The 23,091-nt window shown below is 38.8% G+C and overlaps 1 protein-coding gene across 1 annotated transcript in view; it reads left to right on the forward strand.

Moving 5' to 3' along the window:
* Positions 1-23,091, forward strand: part of alk (ALK receptor tyrosine kinase) — a 410,868-nt gene that overhangs the window by 317,491 nt on the left and 70,286 nt on the right. The window contains exons 5-7 of the mRNA XM_017302413.1: positions 2,066-2,199; positions 20,932-21,063; positions 22,492-22,505. Of these exons, the coding sequence (XP_017157902.1) occupies positions 2,066-2,199; positions 20,932-21,063; positions 22,492-22,505 (280 nt within the window). The remainder of the gene's footprint in view (positions 1-2,065; positions 2,200-20,931; positions 21,064-22,491; positions 22,506-23,091) is intronic.

Raw genomic sequence — 23,091 nt, forward strand, 5'->3', positions numbered from 1 at the left:
ATTGAAATGTTGGGTTATGCTAAGTTCTCTCAGCATAACAGAGCAAACCATTTTGAGACCTTTTAAAGTCTTAATCAAACAGGGAAACATTTCCATATTTGTTCCTTTGTAGTCTTGTATCACTTGTAAAAAAAACAAACAACAAATCTAGCCTTAAAAAATAAATATTTGGTTTATTATGAATACCATTTCATTTTACTTTTAGGAAGTAATTTGCTGAGTGGCATAAATAGAGAATTAATCCTGGTCATCATTCCTCCTCCATCATGCTTGCCAGTTGTTATGTTTGATGCTGATTTGCTGCGTTAGGATATTTTCTTAACATTGTGTTGTGCATTACGTTCAGACATTTCTATTTCGGGTTCATTTATCAAAGGGGCATTGTTCCAGAAACCTTGATGTTCAGTCAGATTAAACTTTTCACATTTTTTTTTTCATTTTTTTAAATAAAGAAGGATCTTTCTCCTTCAGTACTTATCAACAGCTTGTCCTTGTTTACTCTTTTTATAAATTTTCTGTCATATTGAGGCTAATTTCTCTCAAACAGTAAAATATCACAGGCGTGCTTAAGGATTTATACACTGATTCTGCACTTTGACTTTGTCTAATAGAGAATGATGACGGGAAATCTGTTGAATGTCTTTCTGGTCTTGAGACCAAGTTATTTTTATTATGTCCTGATTTGTAAAAATCTCAATTAAAAATGGGTTTTATTTTCTATTTGCCGTTTCTGTTTTTCATCTCTGGCAAGTAAATACAAGTTTGTTTAAAATTTACTCCCTTCTGTTTGTTTGTGTCCACTGCTGACGAATTTTGAATGCACAATAATCAGTAATCCTGATCATGAGCCAAAAACACTCGAAATGACCCAGTGCCATAACTGAAAATATAATTTGTTGTGTGTAATTTTACTTAACGGCAAGCAAAGAAAACACATGAAATATTTGGTTTGTGCTAAGCTTTTTTTTACTTTTTATTATTTTACTTTTTTTTACTTTTTGTTATTTGAAGCAAATAACTTCAAAAATACCCAAATCAGCGCGAAACAATAGTGATCTGTATTTTTGGGGAAAAGGTAGGATGGAAAATCTCTCAAAATTGTCCACCATCCTATACAGTTAAAATATACAGAGACCTCTTTCTCTCTCTCATTTTTAAAAAGACCAAAAACATAGTAGGACTTTAGTTGTTAGAGTTAAACTTAAAGTATGTCCTAAAATTTTCAAAAGAAAAAACCCTCACTAATTTTGGCTTTTCTACCGTATGAGGATTTGATCCCTGAAGCGTGTAATATGTGTCCAGGCATTTGTGTCTCCTGTAATATGAAGATAATTCTGGCTACCAGGAGCAGATGGTCATAGTCGGCCTGCAAATGCCTGGTAAACCAAAAACCAAAAAAAAAATCTCATCAGTGAAATGTGTTTACAGGAGTCTGCTTATATTTAATGCCTTGACTTGAAACTGAGGGGATGGACAGCAAACAGGGGGGAGGAGAAAAAGAGGAAGACAAGGAGGGAGAGAGGGAGAGAGAGAGAGAGAGAGAGAGAGAGAGAGGGGGATTGTTGATGAGCTCCGAGGCAGAGAGAAATCAACGCAATTTGCTTAATAAAATTAAAGCCAGTTGAAGTACACAAAGCCCGCCACTGGTGGAGGAAGGACGGCATTCAGTGCAGCACTCTCTCTCACACACACAGGAACTTCACCTGAGTGTGGTGGTGGTGGTGTTGTTTCTCGGCTTGCACACCTGCTGTCCTTTTCCTCTTTCAAGTCCAGGCACAGATCACTACCTGAACTGGATTATCTTGTGAGGTGGGCTTTGAGGGTGGGCTATGCATCAGCAGACAAAGGAAGAAGGGGACCCTCCCAAAATGGAAGGGGATGAGGAAGTCCCAGTGACGACTTCCAGGGAAGCCCTGGACAGTCCTCCCTCTGAGCCCCCGGGAGCCTCCACTGAGCCGGCCCAGACCCTGCTGACGCCAAACCCTCACAGATGCTGCCGCTGTTTCTGTCAGCCGTGGTGTCTGCTCATTGCACTGACCCTACTCCTGCTTTCTCTCCTCGGCAGCTGGGCAGTGGTCCACCTCACCCTGCGCACCAACAGGGGGTCTCCTTTTCGGATCTCAGCCAGCTACGATCAGCGGATCCCCCATGATGATACTGCCACAGTTGAACCTCACTTCACCACCAACTGCACCATGGGTAAGTACGGCGAAGCCTTTATTTCATTTAGAAAAGGTTTTAATATTGTTTGTTTAAAAATTTATTCAGTAGAAAAGTGTGGGAACTCTTTTTGAACATGTCCAATCACAAAACTCTACGTCCTTCAAGAATTGTTTATTCTGTGCGCGCGCGTGTGTGTGTGTGTGTGTGTGTGCGCGCGTGTGTGTGCGTGTGTGTGTGGGTGCGTGTGCGTGTGTGTGTGTGCGTGTGCGTGTGCGCGCGTGCGCACGTGTGTGTGTGGGTGTGTGTGTGTGTGTGGGGGGGGGTGCGTGTGTGTGTGTGTGTGTCGGCTAAATGTGTCTCACATGTCTGCATCGTTCCCAAATCTGCTCAAACATGTCTGGAAGTCGCACAGCTACTTTCTGTGATTTTTAACTTCATTATGCCGTGTTGTGCAATGAAATGCGTAGATTGGTCAAGGCTCAGATAATATCCTCCTCTGTCAACCTAAAATTCTCCCAAATTGAATTAATACAACTGATTCAATTTCCTCTGAACTAGACACAGAGACACATCAGCTCCCACTTTAACATGTAATGGGTGCATTTTTAAGGACGTAGAGGTGAAATACCCATTTCCTATAAGCAGAGTTTAAAAGATGCAAATTAATTTCAATTATGTCAAAAATAATTAAGCAAAGCATTGTATGCATTTGCAATACTCAGATGCCTTTGCCACATGTTTTATTTAATGTGTAGATGCATGAGTTGCCTCAGTCAGTACCTCTAAGTTTGAAAATGACAACTTGTTTACCAGACAGTATGAGAGTCTCCAGAACTCGGATAAAAAGGAGTAATGAAGTAAAGATAACCAACCAAGGGCTTCTTATCATGAGCCAAATTAAATTTTGAAGCTGGCAGCAGAGCTCCGGAGATCCCTACAAGGATATAAAGTTGTTTACAAACTTATTATTACATTGCCGTGCATTATTTTTGCCCGGACATTTTTATGTGAAATGCTGTTGCGATTTGACATTCATTTATAAACACAGTTTTGAGTTTACATTTTTAGACAAACTGATCAGTTTAAGCTTCAGCAAAATCTGCAGCACTAAAGGTGATGCATTTCATTTTCTGTGGAACCTCTTTCAAAATTTACAGCTCTCACTGCTGCTACATTGATGTTAAAATGGCATCGTGTTAGAGCCACGGGGTTAATCTTGCAGAGCACTGCGCAGTCTGCAGCTGACATTGGATGACAAGCAGGGTGTCCTCCACTCAGTTAGTCCAGAAACAGGTCAAAGTTATCCAAACATTTATGATTTCCATCTGATTCAAATTAAAAGTCAAGTAAATCCTGATGCAGTCCACACCTTAATTTTAGAGCATTCTTAGCTACAGACCATTAGGGAGAGAGATGTTAAAGATGAAGCTAGTCATTAATTACAGTGTTCAATACGAAGTTCTTCTGTAAGTTTTGTCTGCATGTGATTAACTGGGACTGCAAAGCGAACAGCTTATTAGCAGAAATATCCATGAATCACAACAGAGGGAGCAAGCTAATGTTAGCTTCACTGCATGATTTGTCCTGGAAGCAAGATGAGTGCTGTTAGCTCATTTGAGCATGATGTAAAAGAAATACTCTCAGGAAGGCATTTCTCTGTCTTTTTTTGTTTCTATTCATTGAGGGAATTATAACAATGTACTGGAAAATAGATCCATTAATGGGAAGTCATATTTTAATTACTGTCATACATAAATAAATTACACTTTGTAGATCTACATTTTAAATATTGATATCAAAAGGTATATATTATGTGTTTTCTATTGCAACCATTAACAGGACATAATTTAGTACACCTTTATAATTAAGAATAGAAATAAGTATTTTCTGGACTCTATCCTAATCAAGTGAAGCACATCGAACAGCGATCAAGAAGTATTTCTTTCAGCGCATGCACAAATAAGATATTGTGATAAACCTTAAGGAAATCCAAAAGGTTTGACCAAAGTCATTCGGTTCTAAGGTAATGGTTCTGGAGCGGTCCGCCTGGCACATATGCATTCAAACCGCAGCAGAGTTCACTTCGACTGTACCAAAGTCTAGGTTTGCAGGCAGACCAGAGTTTGCTTTTTTTGGTCCACATCAGAGTTCGATTACGTATTCACACCTTCCCAAACAAACCAGACTTACCAGGAAAACAAACTAGAGATTGATTAAAGTGGACTGAGCAGGCCTGGTGTGAATGCACTCTAAATATCTTAAACTTAATGGTGTCCATTACAATTCACTGGGAAAACCTGGTATTAAGAAAAGGCATTATCTGATCAGCACTCATCTGCCAGATCCAGTAAATCATAATCAGCGTTACAGAGGAAGGTGGGTCTGCCACACAGCAGCTCTGTTTCACACCATCAGTAAAAGCATGGTACAATAGTTTCACACATCTGCTTTATGCTTGAACACTTTAATTGGATTAATGTTGTTTTTCATCTATGTATTTTGTCAAACTAACACCCGTAAGAAATTGACAGAATTCTGTTAATACTTACAGATAATAAAAACAATTCTATATTGTGGAGAATTTAATCCTAATGAAATTGGAATAATAATTGAAATAGGGTGAATTTTTTTCATTATTATATTAGCACAGTGAGAATTTTTATGACTTACTTCTTTTTACCTAAAGGGAACATATGATTGAAATTAACACCGACGGCAAAACAAGGCAGAGCTTCACTCGGTTAACTCTTAATTCATGTTGGCCTTTGAACAATCTAATCTTTTTAGTGTTTTTGGCTCGTAGAAGATAAAAAATGCAAATAAGATCACCATCTAATCATTATCATAATAATTCCACGGACCTTTTGAAAACAGTAATCTGTTGTCCTTGGACTCATGACACAGGAAATACCAATTAGCCACCATTTATCTGATGAGCTAAAAAAAAAAAAAAGCTGTTCTTAAATGAGTTCACAACTTATTTGAGATTCAAAGAAAATCACTAAAGGGATAAGTTGGGTAGTTACTGCTAAATCCAATTTCAGCTCGTAATGATGACAAGAACATGTTGTTATGGTTATTTAAACTAACTTAAATGAGGAGGTATCTGAACATCCCGCCTTGGGCATTTTGCAGTTTGAAATTAGGAAACTTTAAAATTAAATTAGGTTAAACCTTTATGTGCTTTGGATTATCTAATTGGGGCACAACGGGGGATTTTCAGGAAATCTGAGAGACAAGATAGGAAAGTTAAAGTATCAGCAAGTTCAGAACTGGTTCCCCCAGAGGGATTTGGAGTCCTGACGTTCTTACTAGAGATGTATGAATGCAGATTACATGAACTATTTCTTTAGGCTCTACACCTTAATTGTGGGGATCAAACTCAAATCTCCTGTAATTTGCACTATTTCACACTGTTCTGTTCTTTTTTATGTCATTTCTAGAGCTTTTTTTAGGCTTTGTATTCTATTGACAGTGTAGCCAACATTTTTGTAACTTTAAAAAAAACATCCTCCTTTGGTATGAAAGCCGTGACACATGTGTTTGGGATTTTTTTTCTCAAACAGAAATCACTCAGACTTTGGGTTTTTATTGAGTGGATTTGTTTTCTTAAGTTTCTTATAGTTTACGGTAACAGATGGGGGGAAAAACCCAGCATATGTCCTTACAACTGGAAGGTTCTCTGCAAAAAATAACACCAAGACATTTATGAGCCCATCAAGACAAGATGCTCTCTCTAATTTTTCAGCTGCACAATAAAAGGCAATCTGAAAGCGACATGCTTTTTATTTTTTTATTTGAAGAAAAACCTGTTTAAAAGATACAGTTTAGCATTTACAACAGATTGCTTGAAATTGTCAAATAGAAGCAAAAGAGACAAGTAATAAAACACTAAAAGGAGGAAAACCCTCCAGTAATATTTCCTCAATTTTCTGAAACCTGCAAGCTGGATCTGGTCCTTTTTTAGTGGAAATGTACTGAAGGAACACTAAAGGCAGTGAAAGTCTTTTGAATAGAGTCTGTAGTCGCTCTCCTTTAGTGATGGAAAGGAGGCTAGAAACAGTGCTAGTAAAGCAGGCATTGATTTTTGAATGAAAATATCCGAGTGTGGGCAATAAAGGACCTGATGAATCTCTTCATCCATTGATGAATCTCGGTGCTCCATGATAAACTGCACCCAACGTCTGCAGGGACCTAAAGGGAGCAATCATATAATGTCATTGTAGTCAATGTAAAATTCCACAGTGTCAACAGCGAGTGGTTTTATTGTGTTTAATGAACATGATTCAATACTGTCAAAGAGAAAAAGGTTTTTTTAGTTAATTTGCCAAGATATGTATGTCATGAATCAGATAGAAGTGCCTTATTTATACAATGTAGCGGGGATAACTGCTGTAATGTCCGTATTTGACCACAGCTGCTGAAATTCACAAATACTTAAGATCCCTTCTAAAAGACTCTTACTTCTTATCTTAATTGTTCAAACACCAGATATACCTTAACGACCAGGACAATCCTTTAAAAAGCCAGCTGAAAGGCCTGTATCCTGAAGTCACTAGGATGAGATATGATGACTTTTAAGTGGTAAATGTTTTTAATAATTGCGTAAAAAGTCCAGCGTAACAGTTTTGTCCAGAGTAGCGTTGTATAAAATTATCAAAACCTTTGTAGAAAGTTGTTTGCTGTTTCTTAAAATTGGACTGTTGGGCAGATCTAAAACTATTAAATTCAGTATATCCACAGTCATTCACAAATTTGTCATGTTCTCTATTCGAGATGCAGAGTTTTGAAGCATGTCACTAACATCATACAGTGGGTTTACTAGTCCATCTATTCTGTACATAACTTCAGTTTTAGCCAGAATCTATTAAAATTCTTCTCTTTACATCTGCATCTCATTGGTGTGAGAGCTTTCTTGATAATTTCATGCAGTTCTTCCTTTCCTACCTGCTGCCCTACATCCACAAGCACAATATGCCCTTCACCTACTGCTGGCAAGGTTTTTTGCGTTTCTAACAAGGTTATTCAGGGGAACTTTGCACCTTTAACTGTCAAGCAGAAACATCGAATGATGCCGAACAGATGTTCAGTTCTGCATTGTGATTCCCTGATGTCATCGTTTATCTTTAACTGGCATTTTTGTGACATTTTTCCAGCTGTTGGTGGCCTCCTGCAGTGCTATTGTAATGACCATATTGAGAATCTGACTCTTGCTCTGTGATCTGGAAATAAATGTTGGTTGTACTTCCATCTACCCCTCTAATAACTAAATTATCTATTCAAAATTAACAAAATTAGAATCTTACCTCAGCATTACGCATTACGCCTGTGGCCTCTTCTTACTCCCTGCTTCTGAATGTCCTGGTCATTATATTTTTCTGCACTAGGACAATTTAAATGTCTTTAACTTTGTAGATTATTATCAGCACAAATTATTTCAAAAAGAAACCTGGAAAAAATTCTAAATGAAGTGTTTGGACTTCAGGTCAGAGCAACAGGGAAGAACTTTTGATTTCATGCGGTTTAACTCCCCCAGCTGGTCGTCTGATAACAAACCAACAACGCCTGAATCTGTGTGATCTAAATGAGGCTTTCTGATATGCCAGAAGTGAGAGAGATAATGAAGACAAGGAACTGTAAAAGGTGGACATGTAACTTTTAACTTATAGGTGTTGGCTACCCTGTCTGGGGAAAACAACCTGTTTTATTTCTGTAGTTTTATATAAAAGTATACAACTTATAAAAATTATCTGGTGTTTTCCAAGGCCTAATAATTTTTCACAAGTGTACAAACCCGCACTGGAAAATTAATTACCAGTTAATTACACCCTTACCAGTATTATTTCATTAAGGATTTTTAAATCGCCTGTCTTTCCAACTTTGCTTCAGTTCATTGAGATTTGCGGATATTTGTTTTTGCATGGTTCTCTTAAGGTCCCACCACAGGACTTCAATCAGTTTGAAGTTAGACTTTGACTGGGCCATTGGGCCAATAACTGGGCTTTTTTAATAAGCCATGTTGTTGTAGATTTGTTGCTTTGTTGGCAATTACTATCCCGTTGACGACTCAGTTTGGACCAGGTTTCCACTGTCAGGTGGCCTCACATTTGCTCATATGTATATATCATGGGATATTTAATATCTGTGGCTGCAAAACAAACCCAAATCATCATATATCCACTACAGTTCGACTATTGGTCTGCAGGGTTTGTCTTTTTTTACAGTGATGTGCTGTGATTGGTTTTCTAATTGTTCCATCATTTAGAATGCTAACTCAGGCCATTGAGTCAAAGATGGATTTCTGGGGAATTTTCTGAGTATTGTCAGGTTAATTTGCGTGTGATTAGCAACACACGATTGCTACTTTACCTCTGAATTTAGTTTATGTTGTGATATCTGTTATGTGATTTTAAGTTTCACATGACATTCTGGTCTAACTTTGACATTGTGACATTTTTAAGATCAGTAATCGGTGTACCCTTAATTGCAACAGTACCATCAGTTTTATAACCTGCTTTGCCCTGATTCTCCTTATAAATTAAAGCAACAGAAAATCAAAAAGCTCAATTTCCATCCATACTGTCGGAGTCAAATTCTTTTGTCTTTGTCACTGTTGGCGCTGAGCACAGTGGGCACCGCTATTACATGCAAATCCAGTAATAGTTGAACAGCATCTAATTGTTCTCAGATCCGGGTTCATCGTGTTCTCCTGCCAGGCAGCACATAAGCTGTGTTGAGCAGAGAGAAAAGGCACGCAGACGTGCGGTACTCTCCTCAGGCGCCACCTGGGTCCCCAGCACAACACCCACTGCACACCTCCCACTCCCAAATGAAGCCCTAATCCGTCTCGGCACTCTCTCAGGCTTTCAACACCCCCTCGTTTTCCCCTCCAGCACCTGCCACAAACCTGAGCTCAGATTACCTTCAGTCCTATAAAGCCAAGCAAACAGTCTCCCACCCAAATAATACTTGTCGTGTTTCCTCCCTGTCATTTGCACACAAAATTATTCAAATGCTTCCAACAATCATCTACTGAGACAGAATCGATTCCAAACTTTGTTTTGCTCATTAATTAGAGTGCTTTTAAATTTAATTTGATCACTTTCAACACAAACAAACAATGTTCTTGATTTTTATTGCTGCTGTTGTATAACAGCGAAGACACTATGAATCATTCTGATGGAAGTAAACATGCTAATGATTAATTTTATGCCCTGTCTCCTCTTGTGAATTTTGAATCACCACTTAAGCAAATCTGCTTTGTGACCAGTTTGGTTTTAAAAGTCAGGAAGTGATTTCCAGGATGTAATGTCTTCATTGCATCCTGAACAAAGCACAGCTGAACTTAGTTACATAATAAGTGTGCACAACATAAAATGGATTCTTGGCTTTTGATTCAAATCAAGCATTCAGTCTTCTTGAGTCTATACCTGCCTTGAATTATACTGAATATTATTGACTAGAAATAAATATCAGCTGTCTGTATTAGATTTCCATGACATTTGTTTATATGCAACATTCAGCAAAAGTGAGAGTTTGCACAGGTTATAAAAGAGCACAACCTTTTCTTTGTGCAAAGCAAAGGTATGCTTCACCTGACCATTATAAATAATTGGACAGGATATGGGTCAAAGCTCGACATTCAACATGAAGATTTTAAGATTTAGATTGACACGAGCCACATTCTAAAGCCATGGCATGCTGATAGACGCTGACTGAATGATGAGCTTAACCCTTGTATGTCGAAATGGGGTCCAACCGACCCCACACACGTAAAACTTGTATAATTTTCCATAGTCCTCTACGTTTGCCTCAGTCGTCACACGCACAAGGGTTAAATCAACAAGTGCTGTAAGGGCTTGCATGCTGTAGGATATGTCAGATTAAATGTGGGAATAATAATTTAAAATAGTCAAAATTGTTTACATCACAGAAACCTGTACACTTTCATATTGTGTTTTTTTTTATTTTTTATTTTAATCTGAAATGTCTTCTTCACAATGTCAATCATCGCACCTTAACGTTCTCCAAGAGATTCTGATTTTTCTCGTCAGTGTGGTGCACAGAGATATGGTCAATGCAGCAGAAATAAATGGTGCCGCTTCTGCTTTTTTCTTTCAAACCCATCTACTTTAATTAAGTCATCAGTCACCGGTCCAACAAGCAATCCAATTTGCAGCACCTGAAAGTGACTTGTGTGGCTGCGTCTCTCATTCTGACAGTCCTTTATGGTTGCAACAAAGCAAACATCATGAAGGATCTTAACCCTTAATATATTTTTCATCCTGGATGTAAACAGAAGCGACCGTGTGGACTGACAAGCTCATTACCAGATCATATCAATCTCAGATTTGACTTTGACTTTGTCGGTGTGCCGTGGCACGGCAGAGAGATAACAAAGGTTTGTCCTTTGGAAAGCCTCTTAAGTGTTTGTGCCCGTGTGTTAGGAAGGCAAATGTAGGTAAAGCCTAAGACATGGCAGCTGTGAACCCTGAGGAAAACTGAACCAGTGACCTTCTCTCTCCTGGTCCATTTCCTTACCCATTGTGCCATGCTGCGGCAGGTTCTCAATGGAGCATCACGGCAACGCCATACGTCACAAACAGATACACGCGATGAGGATGTCCTGAGGCGCATCAATCAAATGCAACAATGTGAAGGCAGGGAGGGAAGGAAGTGGGGTGGAGGTATAGACGGAGCCAAGTAAAGTCCCTTAATAGAGTCACAGCAGGATATTGAGATTTTAATTTCTTTGATCACTTAAATTAAAAATGTCTAGATCCGATTTTGCGTTTTGATGGCACCGTCAGAATACCGTGTGTTAAAATGTTAGAACTAAAACAACATTCGTAAAAGGATGTCCTGCACGAAATCAGTGGCCCGTGAAGATGAGCAATAGAGTACAACTGAATGCATTGTTTGCAGTCAATCTTGTAAACAGGCATCAACTCATGAGTGCACACCAGATTCATTCATGTGCATGTGGGCAAAGTTCACAATGTCAAACAGGTGTAAAATAAAATGTGATTTGAGACGCCTTTGCTCAGAGCAGCGGGTGACTCCTCTACTATCCTGACGCACAGAAACAGATTCACATCCGACAGTACACAGATGCATCTAAAAAAAAATTGGAATACCTCCAAAAAGTCCAGTATTTTTTGTCACTCATGTCAGAAAGTGAAACTTGTGTTTTATATAAATTCATTACACATAGCGTAAAATATTGATGTAAGTTAGATACTATTGCCTTTCAGATAATAAAAGCTCCATATTCAGTATCTTGATAAGATTAATTTAAAAAAAAGATTTTTATTAAACAGACATTTTCGGCTTGTGAAATGTATGTTCATTTCTATGCACCTGATACTATGTTTAACCTCTTTTTCCATGAATTACGGAATCAATATGGCGTGGCCTGGTGGAGACCAGGCTGTGTTTCTGCTGAGGTGTAATAAAAACCCGACTCTTTTCTAACTGAGATATCTGAACTCTTTCTGCTTGAGGCAAAACTGACCCCTGAGCAAGAGAGAGGATTCCTCTTTCCCCTTTTGAAAAGCATTGCTTTAGACTTTGGGAGGTTTCTAAGGTTAGAATATTAAAATTTTGACAACTGTGCATTTGGAAAAAATTGTCTATATACTAATTTTCACTTAAAATGTATGGCTACTGTTTAGATTTTACAGAGTTATGACCTTTTTTCCCCCACAATGGCATGTCTAAAGAGTTTGAACAAAACTGGCTCATTTACTTGTTAGACTTTTGCATTACAACAAAAGTAGCTTGATACAAAGATTGAAAAGATTTCATTGTTGGTTGCTCGTAAGGCCGCCGTTCTTCACATTGACTACGTTGAAACTCACTGTGTCAAAATCGTGAAAATATTCTTTCAGGCTCATTTACTCTGAGCTAAATGCTTATTTTTCTCTTTGATTCTCTGAAATTCCTGAAGGTTTTAAAGAGATGAATCATTGTTTGGAAACTGTTGAAGAAAAATCTTGGTAGCAAAGAAAAAATCTAAGTCATTTAGAAAAAACAAAGCCCATCAGTTACCAGAAGATTCAGCATGCAGAGCAAAACCCCTATCTGGCAGCACTAGTCTTCATCACACTCTGCCTCTAATCTCTTGCCTTAGGCTTTTCCTCAAGAAGCAAACCCTCAACACAAACTGGTTGTCTGTTGCAGGCACCTTTCCAAAGCAATCTACACAGGCTGTTTCATTTTAAGATACTGAGCAAATGTTAAATGGCCCAGGGCACCGAGTAAAGTGTTCTCAGCATCCGTACGCCAAATGAAACAGATGTCTAAATCAACCCTAATCTGACATCGAGGAGAAACTTTCGGGGTTTTACGGACCTAAAGCATTTTTGAATCAAAGCCAGTAATTAACATACAGCAACCTTAAATCTAATCAGATTCAGTGTTGGCAATAAGAACATTGGCATAAAATTCTTAATGCGTTCATCGAGGCAGTTTAATCCATTTAATGTCAAACTGTACACTCTAATTAGTGTGTAGCTACATTACACGTCAACCTATGGAAATGATGAAAATGTCTATCTGCTGCAATCAGAGAACCAGATACATTGACCCCCGTTGAGATTTACAGCTTGGCTTCAATGTACTGTTAAAAACATTTCAACTGCATTGATTTTTATTGCAGAATGTATTTCAGAACCACAGCTGATGGTTAATATTCTCATTGTGTTTGTGAATAAACCTGTTAGGACACATCTATGATGATGTTTGATGATGATGAAGCCTGCAAATATCTTCCTCCATAAAGTATTTGATTAGGAACGTCTATCAATAATCGAGGAGCAATTTGGTGATCATCTGCGTTCTCTAGCTTGATTCAGAAACGTGCAATGAGACAAAAATGATGACAAAGTGGGTGAATGATCAGGACACTTACATTTTTGACCTATGATCAGGAAACGTGACACATTGTAACGCCACTAAGACGCTGTAGTCGGTTCTAATGAAGCAGGTTTGTAGCTAAAGTCAACAGTTAACTTCAAGTACTAATAAGACAGGAATGGGTTAGCTTTTTGTCCAAACACCATATTGAGCATATCAGAGTTGTGAAAATCAAGGAAAAACACTTGTAAGACTTATTTACTACAAGACACCCATAAAATATGAAAACGTTAATGAGGAAAATCGGATAAAGTGCAATTTTTCTGCAGTAAATGACAGCAACATGAAAATCATTATCCCGAGAATGTTAAAGGTATTACTTTCCCCTCCCATCTCCACCCTGTCCGCCCTTCGGTGTGTTGCTCTCTCCGGCAGGGAGCATGACAGATAGTAATAGTGATTGGGCAGAGCTCGCACCAATCGAGCGTGACTGTGTGCAGTTAATTGAATTCATGAGCAAATATGTCTTGTCCCATCGACTGTCCAGCAGCAGGCGCAGCTGCATCTATCTTCAACACTGCAGCCGCTGTAAATCTCGGCGAATGGCTCGAGATTTCGCCTTTAATGGCTCGCCAAGATAGCAGTGCCACCGCTGGCTGAGGTTTCTGTCCGCAGTGACCGGCACGGACTTTGAGAACGGAGATTACGCCGTGAAATGAATGAGGTCTAACTACTTTTGAAGTTGATGATAGACTGAATCAAGTCGGGTAAAATTGTTTACTTTCTGTTCTCCAGTCTGTTTGCAATTCTGTGCACAGCAGATCTGCAGGCAGGCGCTTTTGCAGCCTGAAATCCCTCCTCATGCAGAGGAATTTCCAGCCCTGACTGGCTGACTGACATGCTTGCTCATCTGTAGGAAGACAAAAGCTGTATTAATTTCAGTCTCAGGCTTCCTTCCCCCATTGTTCTGAAAAGTGTCTCTGCAGCCCGTCTGCAACAACGAAGCGTCTGTTTGTATTCAAATCTGCACACAGTGGCCAATAAACCGTGTCAAGTTCTATTCAGACAGAGAGACAAACTGTTTTGCATGATCTGATAACCTGCAGAGAAAATTATGTTCATCTCTCAAATCTGATCGTCATGATACGGTTATGCAAAAGTTTTAAATGTTAGTCGTTGCTATCGAATTGGTTTCACCTGATGAACCGTGTAAAAAAAGGAAGTTCGGTGAGTTCTCGTACGTCTAAAGTGTGACTGTAAGACATTGACAAAACATGGGTGAACTATATCGTTTCTCAGGACACAATGAGGATGTTCTGGTCTTTAAATGAAAAGCTGTTTGTGGAAAAACATGCTTGCTGCTTCCATTGGATTTAACTGGAAATGTAAAGCCAGGAAGCTGTTAATACACTTGGTAAAGTGCTCATAAAGTTACATAAAGCCAGATCTAATATTTCAATGTCTTTCTAGAATTATTAACATTATTCAGAAGAGCAACACATTTAGGACAGCTGCCAATCTTCTCAGAAAGGAACGAGACAGCAAATTCACTGCAAGATAGTCCGTGAAGGTTCAAAGAAATGAAGAATTACCAGCTCCATTTCAAACTCTGCATGCCTCCCTTAGCGTTTGTATTTCATTTATTTAGCAGGGGGAATTGAATTGATTACCAAGAAGAATCTGATTTGCTTCCTAATATTACAAAACTTCAGAAACAATGACCTTTGGGTAGATTAGGCCAGAGCAGAGACGTTGCATAAAGGCAGCTTGCAGACTCTGGGTATGTTTACATGAGCATAAATAATCCAAAAAAACAAACGATAGGAATTAAAATTGGTCATGCAAATGCCTCGGATGGTCAGTCGGAATATTCTGACTGGTTTCAGATCTATTGGAATGAATGTGAACCGAGAGGGCTGGCTTATACCGACTGACCATCCGAACAGCGTTCATGTGAACACTTATTCTGATCATGTTACTGTGACTGTGGCAGACTGACCCTACTGGTCTCTTGGTCAGTCATCATGTAACGCAGGAAGATCCAACAGCATACTGCTCAGCCTGCAGCCTCATTAGTGAGTGAGGTAACATCTCAACTATCAGATCGTGCGGTGGGTCCGTTCTGTGTGCCGAGGAGACAGAACAAACACACTGCTGCGTTTGTTTTAAGTTCAGCACAGACAGAAATACAATTTTTTTTGTGATTTTTAGGGAAATGTTACAACTTTGCTCATGTCAGTGGTTCTACTCTGAATAAAGCCTGGTGCATGTAAATGCACATCATGATTGGATTCGTAAATTTATCACTATATAAACGACGCCTTCGAACGATGTAATCTGAATACATTTGAATCTGATCAAGGGAATGTCAATATAGCTATTTTGTCGACTAGGATCTGGAAATCTAATTATTCTGGAGACAAATGTGAGCCTGTTGACCTGACATTACCTCAATGCGCTGATGCAACATGTCATAGAAAGCTGGGCTAAAATCCTTCCAACAATGTGGAAAACTGAAAGTTAGATAGTAAATAACTGGGAGCTGTTGCAGCTAAAGGTGGTTTTACAACCTGGTGAATTATAGGGTGTACTTAGTGTTTGTTTTTTGTTATAGTTTAGCTCAGATTGAAATATTGTGCAACCTTGTAAAGACCCTTGTCATTTTCATGTTCTGTTGCACAAAATCAGTCAAAAAATAAAGCTTGAACAATCTAAAACAACAATTCAATCTATCTCGGAAGGTAAAGATCAATTGTCCTTTTTCAGTGGATGAAGTACTTAGATATATTTTGCTTTTGTTTTTTTGGGGTTTTTTTTTACAAAACCTAGTTTTGAAAGTTTCTGTGGCAAGAAAAGTAACCTTTCAAAACCACAAAGAAAGTTACTGTTGTATTAGTCATCATCTAATGCATGAAATTACAAGATGTACAGAAAACAATGCTTTTTTAAATATTTGCTACCTTTTCTTTTGAAAATGTAGGCTTGTGAGGCAAGATTGATGTTCAAATGCAACATATTGAGAAGAAAGGTGGCCCTGAAAAGCTATTAAACACAGCATGGTCAGTACACAGAGAAATAGTTGAAGAGCATTTCAGTACTGTGGGTCATGTGTTACTGAAGAAGACTTCTTAGAAGACGGAGTATTGTGTTTTTCTTCCTCATATAAACGCCGCCTGTGTTTGCCGTAAAAGGCCTTAGTGAAAATCAAATGACGTCAAGATGAAAACAGGAGAAAGAGAAAATCTTGCGGGGAAATCCCCAAATTAATAGGGAGCACATGAGCAGGAAAACGTAATTAGAGTGGTTACGTTAAAAATCTGGTTCATTTCTTTGAATCACTTAATAATTTCTTTTGATTTGATCTTTAAGTTTTTTGTTGTTGAAGTTGCAACTAGTTTTCCGCAGGATGGTAAAGTTTGGGTTCTGTTTTCTACCCAATGTTTCACCTCGTTCATTTCCTTTTTTTAACCAGCTGTTTTGCTCCTAGTCCCATAGTTGAGGGTAAAACCAAAACCAATCATCTATATGTCATTTCTTAGTTATTATTTAACAATCCCATCTAGATTATATTGAAACTTAAATGCAGTGTTCTGCATTTCACTATAGTGAGAAGCTCCAGATCCAGAAGCTTCCACAGGATATGTAACAAAATGCAAAAGCAACTCATGAAACAAACATAAAACTATCTGGAATATAAGGCTCTCTTTCAGCTGGACAGATATCACTGCTGCAGAACCAGCATTACTAGGATCAGGATTTGTTTTTCTCATTATCTACTGAAAGTTGTCAGTCATGTGAACCTCATCGCTCCTACCTGTAATAGATGGCTCTGACTCTTCTAGATACTCTTTAGATAAACAAAGCATGCTGAGAAGCAAGTAAACATTAGGATGGCACCTCCTTTGTCTTCCCGACTCTTCACAACAAAGAATCAGTTTGGACTTCAAAGTCAGAATTTAAGGAAGCGGACAAGATCCAGAAATATGTAGTAAAACCATATGTACACACACACATGCACACGCATGCACACACACACAAGACGTTGCATTGTTGCTACATTGCATACTTTTGCAAAGTTAATTATTTTCATTTTTCATTTTACTTTTGCACAGATATGTCAGATTAATAACTGGGATAATTTTAGAAGGACAAATATGAATCTGGAAAAACATATTTTTTTAAAAATCTGAAAAATGCAACACTATAATTTTACAAATCCTAATATTGAAAGATTTTTGTGACATTGTAGCAGAAGTGGGAACTAAAAAGAAGACTTCAAAATACCAGTGAAATGTTTGCCTTTTTGTTTGCTTCCTGTAGACACTATAACAGAAATAAAAACCATGGTCATTTAGCTTTTTAACTAAAGTTTTACTTCACTGACTTTCTGTTCAGTCCATGGCTAATTTCCAAAGATTTTTGGTTCCTTTTCTAAGACTGATAATCTGGTCACAAGTTAAATGGAGGAACATTAACGGAGTCACACATTGGGTTGAACTGCTTCCCATCCCTGCTATGAAATTAATCAATGGTTAATTAACAGACCTTTGCAGGGTGAGATGACCAGCTGAGAAGCTGATTCAGCTGTTGGAATCCAGTGTTATAAAGCAGAGAAACATCCAAATATGACAGAACCACTCACTTTGGATATTCCCAGTGCAGTAGGTGTAGATATTTGAAGGTCAGGTTTGGAAAATACCAAACTCGGCACTGGAAGTTTTAGAGTATATTTTGTATTTCACGTGATGCACCAACACAAAGCAGAGCAAACTTATTAAGTGGGAGTAAATATTATACATAGTTTTCAGAGTTTTATATGCATTTGTATTCACTTTTCCAGCTGCAGGTATTTGGGGTATGTGTCTGTCAGCAAACCTTGCTGATGAATCTCCATTTGATTTATGTCTGAACTTTGACTTGGGGAATTCATTTCCTTCCACTTTGCAATTATGCATTACTTTGGATTTTCACATAAAATCCAAATTAATTACATTTTTGTTTGTAATAAACTCCTATTTAACGCGTTTTAGGAAACAATTTTGGAAAATATGGATTTTTGGTCCAAGGCCTGTTTGTTTATAAGCTTCTTTATGTAAAAACAAAAACACAGTTTGAAATAGTTTAGGCTCTGAAATGCACTTTTTTTTTTTCCATTTAAACTTGCAAGACTAATATTTCGACGTCTAACTCTATCAGACTATCACTCTTGTGTTTGTGTATCTGTTGGAACAGCAGATATTCCGGCTCCTCGGCTCTCATTCATCATTCTCCTCACAAAGCCCAAAGCAACACCATGAACACAAAGATAACAAAACTCTCTTGATCCCACAGGCAATTCATCCCCCACTGACCCACTTGTTTTCACAATCTGACAAGTGTGATTTAAGAACTGCAGTCTGCGCGCAGTGCAGTGGCCATGTCTGGCTGCGCTTACCTGCTTCAGGGGGCCCAAAGTTAGCCGCATCACCCATTTTACACGTTGCTACTCACCTGTCGCCAAACTAAGATAAATCCATGAATTTAAGTCTAACGCCCAGAGGTTTCGGTTCACTCTGGATAAACTTCTCTTATTTCTTTATTTGATAAATTGTTCTCTTAGCAGATTCTGCAAAGAAGAAGCAGCTGCCGAGTACACCCAATGCATAATACAACAACCCTTTTCCTTAGCTAATTGAATTTTCCTGTTAATGTCACATGTCACTGAGGCTGTATTTTTATGCACAGCTTTTAGTTTCCCAAAAGAGTCCGATGAGGCTGTTTCTATGGACCGATACAAAAGAGTATTCATCATTAGAGTCATTTACTTTGGCTCATTTTAAAAAGATTGTGAAGTGGATCATTCACCGACGTGTTAAAGTAGCTTTCCACAGCCGTAGAGTTCCTGGCACAGCAGTGGGCCGTGGGAGGCATCCAACTAATGTGTTTTTTCACCTCCTCTCCCCAGCCCCCCGCCCAAAAAAAGAGAAATCTCTTTTTAATCCATCACCAGGTGTGTCAGTTTACAAGTGGGCGCTAATGCTTCTCCATCACACACAAAAGAAAAAGAAAAAAGACACAGAAGCACGCTGAGAATGAGCCATAACTCTGAGATTTCTGGCCTCTCCTCCATTGGTAAATAAACAATTGTTTCTGTGCAATCTTTAGTGTTTTGTGGCCGTGGCTAATTCGGAGCTGATACTGGCAACATCAATTTCAGGTGTCCACTTAAGCTTTTTCTGTCTGAAAATAAGCAATTTAATACCGGGCTATGGTTTAATTTAACCTTAATTCAACAACTTGGAAAGCTGAAACAGATCCTAAAGATGAAGCGATAAAAGAAGTGATTTCAGTGGGGGTTCTGTGGTGTAGCAATAGAGCAAGTGCCCCATATATCTGGAGGCTATTAGTTTTCAACAGAGGCATTCAGGGCTCATCTCTGGACCTCGAGACTTTTGCCGTATGTTTCCCACCCTTCATTCTGCTGCTTCCTGTCTATAAACACCATAATAGCAGCACAAAAGCAATGCTACCTCTTTTCTGAGATCTGGACCCAAACGGTCACCCTCAGAATAAAAAGGACACCATTCAGCAGGAAATCAGCTAGTTTCAATTAACTACAAGTCCTTCAGCAAAGTCGGATCAAATATCTGACGAGAATTATTCCTGAGGCTTGTTGGTGGCTACAACAACAGTGTGGTCAAAATGCTGTTTGAAGTTGTGTAATCAACCTCTGGAAATAACAAATTAAATTATTAAAATGATTACAGGCCAAAAACATATGACGTTCATCCGGGACACACTAATTGAAGTTTATGAAACCAACAAACGCTCGTTTCCTTCTGAGAAACTGGAAAACTTTCCTCAGGTTTTCCCTTGTTTTTGCAGGTCAGTCACTTTACACGATGAAGTATTTTGACCAAATTTCTCTAGAGATTTAAAAATGAAGCAATTCTAACTTTTGGGGTAGCATAAACAGATAAGATTTTTGCCAACATTTCAAATCAAAGTTTGTCGTTGATGTTTTGTTTTCTCGTTTGTTCAGTTTTTGGATGCCTCAATGTCATTCCAAACTTCCTACATCTAGTTCAGCTGCAGCAGAAATGCACTAATTACAAAATGTCGTGATGAAAGCCGTCGTGGCATTCCTGCGTATCTCGTCAGCGCAGCTAGCAGCATTCGCTCCACATTAGCCTCTCCGTGTCATGGGATTGTTATCAGACTTTCGACTCCAAGTTCGCCTGAACAGAGAACAAATCTGCATATTACAGATCAAGGACAGACTACAGAGAGAGCAGCCAGTCACTCGTGATAATAATCACTTCCCCTTTTTTTTTTCCTCATGACAGAGAGAAACAAACAAGATCCCCATCAGTGCTTTATGTTTCAGTTCCTCTGATCAGTTTCTGGTGATTAAGGTGAAGGTGAGCAGTCAGTTTCCAGAACCTACAGATATCGGCTCTGATTTGCATAGATATGCAAATGCACCTGGTGACAATTGAGCTGCCAAGACAGGTGATATCAGTTGTGTGTGTGCGTGCGTGTGTGTGTGTGAGCTCACACCACGTGTGAAGCCCGCTAACGGTAACTAGGTCATAGTTTTCATTGCCTGTGTTCCTCTTCTGATGGATGAGTACTGTATTCACAGCTTATGCTGCCTGTCTCAGGTTATTTATGATGCTGCATGCAGTCTACGGATGTCATGAGTTGTATTGGCCTTCCTCACAAACTAATGTACTCTAAACTTTTTTTATGTTTGTTAGTTATACTTTCTCAGAGCTGCAGATTTAAGTTTTCTGTCTAAAGCAATGCATTAAATCTCTCTGGGATGTTCAGAAAACAAGCTTAATCCTCGACTCAGGTGGTTTACTCATTCGTGACTACACTGTGAAAACGCTCCACCTTAACTTTGCTTCGCTCTTCTTATTCTCTCAGCGTCCTCACCAGGCCCAAACATCACCCTGGAGGGACAGTACCACTGCTACCAGGGGCCGGCGATCCCTCTGGACAAACTCTGTGACTTCAGCAAAGACTGCCCGCTCGGAGACGACGAAGGCAACCGTTGCCGTGAGTAGAGCGGGACACGTTAACGCAATGACGTACCTGAACCATAGCTGGGGCATGAAGAAAAAACTTTACAGGGACAGAACAGATTTCTGGAGGACCTTATTAATCTGGTTTTTAAGCCAGCTACAGTGAGACATATTGCACTCATAATTATTTTGTATCTGTTCTATTAAATACTTTATCCACTGACAACATTGGCAGCTTAATAAAACATCAGACATGAATAAATAATAAAACTTTTTTTTACTGTAGCTGTGACCAGGATGGAGGGCTCAACACGGCACTTGTTCTCGAGACCTCCGATAGATGGCAAAGAAAAGTAATAAACAATCTAAGATTACATAGGGACAATTGTATAGCATAACACCATGTTACATAAGTAAAATAAATGAAAAAACACAAGTTACTTTCTGAACAGCTGTAATGACGTGTTGATAAAAGTCAAAGAAATAGAGAGCATTTTAAGATGTCTTATGGGTTGGCTTACTCCATAAAGAAATATAGTAACTCAAATACAAAGTGGAGAAAAAAAAAAAACATTTCTAGGAGGATGAGAAAAATGTTTTTGGATAGTCAACGGATGAGATGATGTTCTCAGAGTCACCTTAGACAAAAACCTTTTCTCTCATTCCTTACATGCATCACTGAGAACAAGCTCAGTTTTGATAACCAACAAGTTGCATCCTGGTCAAAGGTGTGAAATATTCAGTTATAAGATTGTGTTTCTAAAAAAAAACAAAACATTGAATGATTGTATATACACCCACTTGGTACGGCGGTGCTGGTGCAGATTTATTGTTTGTGCAAATAGGAAGGCGTCCCCAAACAAAGCAGAAAATCACTGCTGACTGCTGGCAGGATAACTACAGCTGTGCAGGACTGAGGGATTTCCTGATGATTCAGATCAAAAATAGATCAAATTTAAACAAAACAATCCCATAAAAATAACGAAAGGGCTTTATCTAAGATTTATATAAATGATTATAAATCATTTCAGTATTATGGGAAGGGACAAGTGCTCAAGGTTTATGCCGCCATTGTTACTCTGCTGCCCATTGATACAGGTGAATTGTGGAAAATCACCTTTAAGGAAGCAAACCCACCCATCACAGCTGACCGTGTTTGTGTGCCCTCCTGACTGAAGCGCAGGGGAAAAAGCCCAAAATAAGGGCACAGAAGATATGCTTGGCTAGCAGTTCTCACCCTTGACATATTCCGTAGTTGGTATTTCTATCTCTTTGCACATTTGTTTTCTGCTTTTCTCAGGGCTTAGGAGCAACGCTAGCCAACTATGCTGACATCTTATTCACAAGTCCCCGAGGCCGGGCGCTTATTGTGTGTGTCTGCTTGTGCGTTCGCTGAATCTTTTTATAGCGCCGCCCGCATGAACACAGCTTTAAATTGTCTCTGAGATTTCTGTGTGCGCAGCTCAGGAGTCTCACGTATACCGTTGAACAGAATAGCAACAACAAAGTTGAGGATTAATTCTTGTTGTTTTTTTTTACCTACATTAAAGCGACCAGAATTAATTTGCCTGTACCCACAATGCAGGTCAGCCTCCCCTTGTGCTGCTTATTAAAATGATGCCTACTCCTGTGTGTGTGTAGGTTTGCGCACAATGGGAGCCGGGAGATAAGAGGGTAACGATAGGGTGAAAATCCCAGCCAGGCGCAGATTCCCTTTCTGCTGCGAGAGGATTTATTAGCGCTAATTGGCTTGAGAGGCAAACCCAAGGGTGTAATCTCTCTGTGAATGTAATAACTGTATGTGTGTATAACATTTTGATTTTGGAAGACACACATCCACATTTGGAATAAATTAGTCTGTCAGAAATAAAAGTTGGATTTTATGTGTCGATGATCTGGTTTATTATTTTTTTTTGAACAAGGTTTATGTTTTTAGGGTTCCTACTGTTTCTATTCATCAGGTCATGTTCCACACTTGTCCAGACTCAACATTTCCACAGTTCTCTGTCCTCTAAGAGAACTTATAGAATAGGAGGGAGGGAGAGATTTAAAACAGTATATA

The sequence above is a fragment of the Poecilia reticulata genome, linkage group LG22 (genome assembly GCF_000633615.1).
Source record: "Poecilia reticulata strain Guanapo linkage group LG22, Guppy_female_1.0+MT, whole genome shotgun sequence".
NCBI classification, from domain to species: Eukaryota; Metazoa; Chordata; class Actinopteri; order Cyprinodontiformes; family Poeciliidae; genus Poecilia; species Poecilia reticulata.